The sequence below is a fragment of the Macrotis lagotis genome, chromosome 3 (assembly GCF_037893015.1).
Source record: "Macrotis lagotis isolate mMagLag1 chromosome 3, bilby.v1.9.chrom.fasta, whole genome shotgun sequence".
Lineage (NCBI taxonomy): Eukaryota > Metazoa > Chordata > Mammalia > Peramelemorphia > Peramelidae > Macrotis > Macrotis lagotis.
Genome location: NC_133660.1, coordinates 113,852,869 through 113,863,119, shown reverse-complemented (window position 1 = coordinate 113,863,119; position 10,251 = coordinate 113,852,869). Strand labels below are relative to the sequence as shown.

At 42.9% G+C, this 10,251-nt stretch overlaps 1 protein-coding gene across 1 annotated transcript in view; it reads right to left on the bottom strand.

Moving 5' to 3' along the window:
* Positions 1-3,215: 3,215 nt before the first annotated feature.
* Positions 3,216-10,251, bottom strand: part of LOC141519190 (sialomucin core protein 24-like) — a 55,021-nt gene continuing 47,985 nt past the window's right edge. The window contains 1 exon segment of the mRNA XM_074231574.1: positions 3,216-3,413. Within this exon segment, the coding sequence (XP_074087675.1) occupies positions 3,216-3,413 (198 nt within the window).

Sequence of the window (10,251 nt, the reverse complement as noted above, 5' to 3'; positions counted from 1 at the left end):
GTCCATATATTGTGGACTTAAAAAAAGTTTGATTGATTTGAAGTCATTTAAAACATAACTGTTTTTAATTGGGAAGCTAAATTTTGAGTTTCTTTTTTTAGTGAAAAGAGTTTTCAACTAGGCATGGTTCTGGGCTTGAGACCCTTCGAATCCTTCTGGCTCTAATTCGGTTATCATTAGTCTTCCATTTTCCCGCTTTGCAGGCTTTCCCCCCAAGTTGTTTCTCCTATTTTATGAGAGTGAAGACACCTCTACTTGTTCTGGAATAATCTCCATTGATTTTAAAAAAGGAGATCATTTTCTGGATAATCTAGGCACTTCCACTTTCAACCACACAATTTTACTACCTCTTTAAAAGTGATTTTTCTTCTCCTTGAGTTTTTTTCTTCTAATTAACAGGATAATGGTGTAGAGAGTCAATGAGCATCCGATGTAAGCCCATTGTTCTTAAAATAGAGATACCCTTGTAAATTGGGAGAGCTAGTGAGATTGTGACACATTGCATGTTAACCTGAACTTGCACTGTTCTCAAAACATTTTCATCAATTTAATTGAACAACCTGCAGTGGACCATGCAGGTATGTTCCACTGAACTAGGAGAAGATAAATTCCTTCTGGGCAAAGACTTTTTACAATAACCATTGTTTTGAAGTGAGGATCTCCTGGTGTGTAAACTCCCTACATCAATAGAGATTGATAGCAGTTCTGAAATTTAGAGTCTTAAAGAGTTCTCCCCCCCCAAACACACACACACACACACACACACGTGCATGTGTGTACAAGTAAATAACTGCTCATTTATAGGAGAGGTTAATTGACTTGGCCATGGTCCCTCATTTAATATGTCAGAGGAAGGACCTGAACCCAGATCTTCTTGTACCTAAGGCTATCTTTACTATGTGAGGTTGCCTTCTGCACATATTGTGGACTTAAAAAAAGTTTAAATGATTTGAAGTCATTTAAAACATAATTGTTTTTAATTGGGAAGCTAAATTTTAAGTTTCTTTTTTAGTGAAAAGAGTTTTCAACCAGGCATGGTTCTGGGCTTGAGTCCCAGTTATACCACTCAGCCCATAGCTGGTACTATGACTCTGGGCAAGTCACTTCTGTTTCTTAACACCTTCCTTTGTAAAATGGGGCACAATAATGCCTATTTGATGGTCTCTTTGATTATGAAGATGAAATGACATTCACAGAAGCATAGCATGTCTCAATTTTCTCATCTGTAAAGTGAGGGAGTTTAGAGGACAATCTCTTCTGGATTAAAGTATCAGCAGTCTAGAATGTTTTTAAAATACCCTAAATTGTAAAGAGTTTTAAGGTCAATTCTCCATTCAAATGACTAGCACCTTAGTTAATATCCTTATCACCTCTCACCTGGATTATTGCAGTAGTCCCAAGTGGCCTCTCTCCTCTTCCATTCATCCACCACACCAAAGCTCACCAAACTGAACTTCATAAAACACAGGTATGATCATGTCATGCCTCTGCTCAAAATATTCTGCTGTCTCCCTGTAGCCTCTAAGATAGCATACAAATACCTCTGGTTTTGAAAACTCACATTCTGGCTCCAGCCTTCTTTTCCAGACTTTCAGATACATTGCTTTCCTTCAAGGGTGCAATCTATGCTGTTCCTTACTCAAGTCTCGTTCCCCCTCGGTGTTCCATTGCTGCCCTTGAACAACTTCTTACCAGTTGCAGACATTAGAATCCTTAAATCTTATAGAATCCTCAACTTCTTTCAAAATTGATTTGACTCCAGCCCAGTTCTGAAAAATCCTTACAGACTAAGGTAAACCCTGAGTGGTGGCTTGGTTGTCTTCCCCTTATCTAATCCCTTTCCTGATCCTCCTTCCCCACCCCAGTGAGGAATATCAGTTACCCTCTAGTTAACTTGCATTTACTTTGCATATAGATTTTGAAATTTTCTTAGATGTGGATTCATTGTCTCCCCCAGAAGAATGTACCCTCTTTGAAGGCAGGGGCTGTTTATTTTTGTCTCTTCTTCTAGCTCCTACAAGTGCCTGTGCTTAATAAACACTTGATGATGATGGTGATTGTTACCTTTCTGACACAAGCCCAAATTTTCCGTAGGTTTGTGGGTAGTCATCTGCTTCCCTCCTAACTATAATCACTTCCAGGAACTGCCTTGAAAGACTCCCTGAGAAACCAAAGGCTCACAGGATTTTCCCAAGACACTCCTTTGCATACTTATGGCTGCATGTAAAAGGAGGAGTTGGGCAGGGGAAAATGGGAAAAATGACACAAAGGTTAATTTCTCTCCCAAGTCTTTCCCCGACAACACAAAGTTCCATCCTTTTCGAAACTTCTAGACAGAGCGACGTGGATCGATCAGGTACCTAGAGGCGGTATCTTTAGTCTTCACAAAACGATTGGTCTGCATCTCTTGGCATAATCCTCAGGGGACACTGGGAGGCCGGAGGCGCTTTGCTTTCTCTTACGGAATCTCGACTTTGGCGTCTTGTGGCTTTGCACGCATTCGGCTAAAGACTGGAAAACAAATGGCCCTCCCCACTCTGCTCCTACAGCAGCAGAAGCTACTTCGAAATTGGACTATCCAAGAAAATAGAAGCACACCGCCCCGGGCTCCGGCCTTGTCTGGGCTCCCGGGGGATGGCCCAGGTCTGGGGGGGGGGGGGGGGGGGGGGGGCATGGTTTCCAATTCTCCATTTCCCTTTCACTGCACTTGACTGACCACACCTCCGCCAAGCCCCGTCTGACCTCGGAGGTCCAAGCAAAGTGGCCGCGGGCCCTCGCAGACAGATTCTGGGCCCGCCAGCTCTGGGGTGGGGTCGCCCCAGGACTGAGCTGCATAGCCGTTGCTTTAGGTGGCCCCTCCAGCTGCCAGAAGGCATCCGGACTGAAGGGGAGCCCGCTTGCGCGTCTGCCGTTCTTGCAGCACCCCTCGCGTTGGCCTCCGAGCTCTTCCCATCCGTGCCACCCCAGCGGATGGCTCGGCCCCCGGGCACCGGGGCCCCGCGCATCTGGCGCCCCAGCTCGGAGCGGCCACCGGGAGGCGCGCGAGCTCCTTTCTGCCTCCAAGGCTGGAGGCCGCGGGGGGCTCTCCCCCGGCTGCCGCCTGCCTTTCCCCTTGCCCGCCCTCCTGCCCCGGGAGCCACGGGTCCTCGCACACCGTCTCTCACCTGCGTGGCTCTGCGAGATCGGATAGAAAAAGGCAAGATCCGAAAGCCACCCTAGGGGCAGCCCTGGGAGATGGGCGGCATGGCCTTGGAAGGGCCTGCACAGAGGAATGCGGCTATTTCTGGGTCCCTTTCTTCCCGCGCCCATGGACCGTCTCGGTCTTCTTGGGAATAAACGAGTCCCAGCAAGTCCACGTCCAGTCCGAGGCTTCGAAGCGGCCCATCCTCCGGGGGCTCAATTCCCGGGGGGTGCTTTGGGTGACACGAAAGCCAACTCCCAACACCAACTTCTCAATTTCCCATTTAAAGGCTGCTTGTGAGAATTACCTTTAAACAGACAAAAGAACCAGAAAAACGGAACATTTTTTTTAAAGAAGTTACTCTCCTATTTAGTAGTACTTGGCTGTGCTCTAGGGCTTTTGTTGTTTTTGGTTTTTTGCAAGGCAATGGAGTTAAGTGATTGGCCCAGAATCACACAGCTAAGTAAGTATTAAGTGTCTGAGGTCGCACTTGAACTCGGATCCTCCTGACTCCAGGGCTCCATCCACTGTGCCACCTAGCTGCCCTTGCTGTCTTCTGAGAACAAAATCTACACTGCTAAAAGGGTGGGGTCTGGGGGCTCCTCACTCTTTCTAACTTGGCTGATCCAGGTTCCTCTTAAAGAGGAGCTGCCCTTAGGGTCACTGCTCCAACAAAAAGTTATCCTTCCCTAAAATCCAAAATGATTGCCATCAGAAACCTTATCACATAATACAGGATGGGAGTAGCTTTCTACTCCAGAGCTCCCCTTCTTTGGGGAAGTAAGGGGATTCAATAGTTCTCTCTTTTTTTTCCCCCTTGTAGTCAAGGTGTGGAACAGTTTAAAAGGAAAGAAAAAAAAATCTATATTCCATCTTCTCCTCCCCAGACCTCCAAACATTTCATTTACTCTTGTGGAGGAAGATGCCTAGATCATCTTCAGAGATCTTGGTACATACTGCGCCTCTGATACAAGACTCCTGCTTTGTTTTTTGCTCTATCCACAGCTTCTGGTGTCAGGAGGAACAGGGACCTCAAGTTCCTCTCCTGAGGATGCATCCACTACTCTGGTTGGAGAGGTGGTGTTGAACTGGCTAAGAGGACCTGTTACTGATAGCAGCCTTTGTTGGAGAAAAGACCACCCTGAACATCTCCAGAACATATTAGACAGGCTTATTCTGTATTGTATGGGGGGAACAGCAAGGTCTAAGTAGAGGAACCAATGGTTCAGGTGCCAACATATGGCATGCACTCTGTCACTTTAGTCCTGCGGCCTTCTACGAATTAAGTTTACAGATTTTTATGTTATGAGAGAATGATAGAGAGAGAGACAGGAGCACTCACCCATGGTATGAGACAGGAAAAGAAATCTTTAAAAGAGGAAAGGGTTTGGGGTCTTGAAGTCTCTTCTCAGTAATGTGGAAGATCCAATAGAAGGAAGTTGGATCTCTGGGTTCCTAGGGTTCCTAGATAACATTATAGGGGTCAGATAGTTAACATATGTTAGAGCAAAGATCTGAACTTAGTTCCAATTTCAAAGCCATATTTCTTTTCTATTCACTGACTGTCCTCATACTTGGGGTGCTCTCTTTTCTTCTCTCTCCAGGCTTTCCTTCAAGACTCAGCTTGAATCTTACCTTCTTGCAGAAGGTCTTTCAGTCCCTGCCCCCCCAACTACTTTCCTTTGGAGATGACCTTCCATTTTCACCCTGTCTTGGGTATATGATAATTAATTGCATGTTGTCTCCCTCAATGATGTATTATTGCCTTCGTTGGAAAGTTTAAATGCTTGTAGATTAACTACCCTTGTACAGAGTAGGTACTTAATGTTTGTTGAATTGAAAAGACATCCCCAGAGAGTTCTGCTTAGGCTCCAAATATCAATCTCAGGGCCTATATTCCCTTCATTATAGTTGTGTTCCTTTGGTTCTTGACATAGGGATGCATAGAGGTTGACCAGGGTTCTTAGAAAAGGGCAGAAGTAGAGATGAGCCTGCATGCAGTAAAACATACCCAAGTACCTTGGTCCATGTTCTAAGCACTTATGTATGAAGACCATCTCATTTCATGGTTTCAGAGTTGCCATTTCTGGTTACAGCAAAAATATGGGTGCTCTGGACCTTAGATGTTTTTCCTTCCTGCCTCTCCTCACCCTCTCCAGGAGATAGGGGCTATCTTGGTATCTTCCCCCTGGATGGGAAAAGCGGGGGATGAAACACTCCTGGAAGTTGTTAAGTCTCATCAACTCACACTTCAGCATGGCTCCTGACAGCTAGGTGAGAGCAGATCCCGAGAAGGAAAGATTTCTTGAAACCAGATGACAAGGATTTCCTTAAAAGTGATGTGAACAGATGAGTAATAAATTTCTGCTTAGCTTATCCACCTTTGCTTGAAAAGTGAGAACAAAGGCCAGGGTTTGGAGACCATACATTTCCTTTCAGATTCCTGCAAGTAGCAGTATCACATCCTGTTCTGTGAACTCATTCTGTGGGGTGCTGGTGAGTTTTGCCTCCCCCTTGGTTCTAGGCTGACAAGAGAACTGTGCAGATTTGCCAAGGACCAGGGGGGAACTGTCTGGTGATTCCCAGTGCTGCACTGGTTGACATCATATACTGAGTTAGTGCCTTTTTATGGGGATGGGTGCAGCCACGTAAAAGAATTTGGGCTGTGTGTGGTGGGGCATTGAACAAAGAACACATTTTGTTCTTCCTTCTTGTGTTTCCTGAAATTTGGCTGTTGTTGAGTTTGGAAGGGGTCCAGCATGTACTACACTTCTGAATTTCAGATACCTGCTTAGTTATTTGATTGTTAATTAGAGCTACCTTGTGCTACTCTCCCTTCCTCGCTTTCTTTTGCCCAATGAGAATATTATTCATTTTTGATGTAGGTTGTTAAAGAAGCACATTGAACAAATTCTAGAGGGCAACTAGATAGTGAATATTATGCTGGGTGAGAAGACCTGAGTTCAAATTTAACCTCAGGCAGTATCTGCATAGCCCCAAGCAAGTCACTTAACCCTGCTTGCCTCAGTTTCCTCATCTATAAAATGAGCTGGAGAAAGAAATGAAAAACTTCTTCTAGTATCTCTGCCAAGAAAAAACCCAAAAGCAGTCATGAAGAATTGGACACAATTGAAAATCACTAAACAACAGCAACAATGAATAAATTCTGGTAAGGATTTGAAAAGTGTGGCTCTTGGGAAAGTCAATGACATCCCAAGACTCTAAATATAGAATTCTGATCTTGAGATGAGGTCTGATTTGAAAAAGTAAAGTCACAGTATAAGATTCATTTGTCAAACCAAGGTCTCTTTTATGTAACTCTTATTCACATTCATATTTAAAAGGGGCTGTAGGGCTCTCTGTTTAAAACATGGAGAAGGAAAAGATGAATTTGAGTTACCAGAAAACAAAAGGACTCTGGTTCCTCTTTGAGAACCTCTTCTTTTTTGAAAGACAGGTTTTATAACTATGTCTGGTTAATTGTACTGCCTGTACTGTACTGTCTCAGGAAAGGCTGAAAACCCTGGCCAATGTGATCTTCCTTCTTTCTACAGGACCCAGAAGCTGCTTCTAGGTAACTGTCCAAAGAGAGAGGCAGACTTTTCATCCATCCAGTTTCCCAGAAGTTACATTTGGATCCTTTTTTCTTATAAAATAGAAGAAAAAAAGAAAGATCCCTGAAAGATTAGGGCTAGCATGGAGAATAGATGGGAAGAGGCTACAGTTGGAAGGAGCAAAATCAGAGAAAAGAAGGGGAAGAGAAGAGGAAAGAATTGGGAGAGCAAAAAGGGGATGCAATGGAATGTTGGGTTTAGGCGAGGTTCAGGACAAAGAGACCAAATGACTTCCATTGGGCATTGGGTTTCCCAGGAAGATAAGTTTCAGGAGAAGAGCTCTTTGTGTGAGAAACAAGGCTTCTTTTGCTCTTTCTGACCCATAAGGCAACTCAACAGTGGAAAAACAAATTGTGGAAAAGAACAAGGTACATACCTCAGGGCATTCTCAGACCATAGATAGGGCAGCTCGGTAGTGTAGTGGAGAGAGCACTGACCTTGGAGTTGGGAGGATGGGAGTTCAAATCCAGCCTCAGACACTTGATACTCACTGACTGTGTGACCCTGGGCAAGTCACTTAACCCTGATTGCTTCATATCCAGGGCCATCTCCAGTTGTCCTGATTCATTTCTGGTCACTGGATCCAGATGACTGGAGGAGAAAAATGACACTGGTGACTTAGCACAGTCCCCACTCCCCTCCTTTAACCCAACTCATGTGCTTGTCATGGCATTACCTCCCTGATATCATGGTCTTCTTCAAGAACAAAGGACAAACATCATCCTCATCATCCTCATCATCATCCTCAGACCATAGGCAGGGAGGTGGAATGTGTCAAAGAAACAAAGAAGCTGGTTATCTGGCCTTTATAGTTTTCCCAATTCTACTTCCTTACCAGCTGCCTTGACCCTCTTGGAATGACTCTTTAAGCTTGCTTTCCTAATTACTGAATCTCTGTTTGGGTTTGATTGCCTTTCTTCAATTCTGTCTGAGGCCATTCTCTTCAGTGCTCCATCTCATCACCAATGGCTCTGCCCCATCCTCCATTTTCTAGCTCCCCTTTAATGTTTAGCCTTCTCTATTAGAATTTAAATTCCTTAAGCATAGTCTTGTTTTCTTGTAGTTATATGTCCAGTGCTTTAACATACTGCCTACCACAGAGTAAATGCTTATAAATGTTGTTTGCTGGAATATGTGTATGCATGCATGTATTTGTCAATCATCTTTATTTCTTCCTTCCTTCCTTCCTTCCTTCCTTCCTTCCTTCCTTCCTTCCTTCCTTCCTTCCTTCCTTCCTTCCTTCCTTCCTTCTCCCTTTTCCTTCCCTGTCTCTGTCTCTCTCTCTCTCTGTCCCCCTCTCATTTCAAAGCAGTTCTGTTAGGTAAAGCTTTTAGTAGATTACTCCACCAGAGAGCTTCTGAGGATTGTCCCATGCTGGTAACACCTAGTAGACTTATCACCACCCTCCTACTTAAGCTCTTGAATATACTGTAGGTCAGTAATTCTTCAGTCCCTGGCTCTAACCAAGACTTTTTAGATTCTTAAACATTTCTCTTTCTTTCTTGCCCTTTGCCTCTCCCCAGCCCCTCTCTTGCTACCTACTCCCTCTTTCTGAGGTTTGGGCTATGTATTGTTCCACTGATCTGTTTCAGCCCCTTCTGAATTTCCTTTAAGGTTTAAGTAAAGCATCTTGCTTCCCACTCTAGGGAATCCTGAATGGAAATGGCAAAACCCAGAAATAATCAGATAGGGCAGCCCCCAAATCCATGGAGTGTCTTAGATTGGACATGCACTCTATTGTCTGTTTTAAGCAACAGGGGTCACTGGCGGAATTGGTGTTCTACTCTGGACAGGTTATTTATTGCCATCAGATAAGACAGCAAAGTCAATACAATAAAGTCCTCTGTCTTGAAAGCAACAGATGGAATTTGAGTTGCTGAACATGCCACACACAAATATATAGTCCTTTTGGTGAAAGTCCTAGGGAAAGCTGAGATTCAAGAAAAGACCCCATCATTCTGGCTGGAGGTATTTGGGGGCACTGCTTTAGTAACTGGTTTATTTTGGGCTATTCTGGATTAGGAAAGCAGAAATGAAAGTGATTCAAATTTCTCAATATAGAGACTGATCTAAGGGTGCACATGTGTTTGCATCTCCTCATTCATGACTTGGACTTGAGAAGAACAGCAAAAGAGGGATTCAGTCATTTACTTTCAGAACTGAAAAGGGCAACAGTCAACACATTCATGACAGTGATGTTCATTAATTGGATTTGAAAAAAGAATACCGTTTGGGGCACAATTTTGACTAATATTTCATCATATAATTAAAAATCACATTCCAGAAGTGGCAGCATGGAATAGGAAGTATAATGTTCTTGGAACCTGCCCTTGATTCATCCTGGTTACGACCCTGAGCATGTCAGTTAATACTCTAGGTCAGTGGTGTCAAACTCATATAAGATGGATCCCTTCAGGTTCCATATTAACTTAGAAAATGACAAATTTAATATTATCTGTCTTGTATTATGTTTTTATTTGCTCTTTTAAATATTTTTCCAATTATATTTTCATCTGTTTCTTCACTAAAGAATATTCTGAGTCTTAAGTCTCTGGTGGGTGGTATATTTGACATCTTTGTCCTAAGATCATAAATTGCTATGAGGGTGCTGATCTGCTCCGGTAAAGCTCAGTATATCATTGAAATCAAAGGCTGAATCACAAAACTTATGTTCAAAGGATAGTGTTGGATCACTAGAACTAAACTTATTTGCATTAACTGTGAACATTTTCAATGTTTCTTTTTACATATCTTGAACTGGACATTGTTGTTCAATCTTTTATTATTATTATCATCATCATCATCATCATCATCATCTCTGATTCTTTGTGACCCCATTAGGTTTTTTTGGCAAAGATATTGGAGTAGTTTACCATTTCCTTCTCCTTTTCCAGTTAATTTTACAGATGAAGAAACTGAGGCAAATTGGGTTAATTGATTTGCCCAGGGCCACAGCTAATAAATGTCTGAATCCATACTTGAACTCATTTTTCCTGACTTCTATCCACTAAGCCACCCAACTACCCAACTGGAAATTAGGAAGGCAATTATTACACGGTAGTAATCTTTCCAAATATCCCATTGGGTTTATAGTTTGGATGAACAGTCCATAAAGTGTCTGAAGGTCTTTCTGGCTATGATGTCAGAGTCATAATGTTTTTGCCACAGTTCTTACCCTCATTGAATTGAATTGAAAAAAATAATATCTTTTTGATATTACTTAATGAGGATACATCTGAGGAAAAATAAATAAAATGTGATGCTTGAAAATTGTCCATTTATTATAGGAGGCAGTGTGATCCTATTCAAAGAGTGCTGACTTTGGGGTCAAAGGAACTTCTGTTTAAATCCTGCCTTTGCCATTATTTATCTGAGTTTGGTTACTTAAACTCAATGCCCTAGTTTCTTTTTCTGTAAAATGAAGGGGTTGACTTAGAGAGTCTTTGAAGTTTCCTC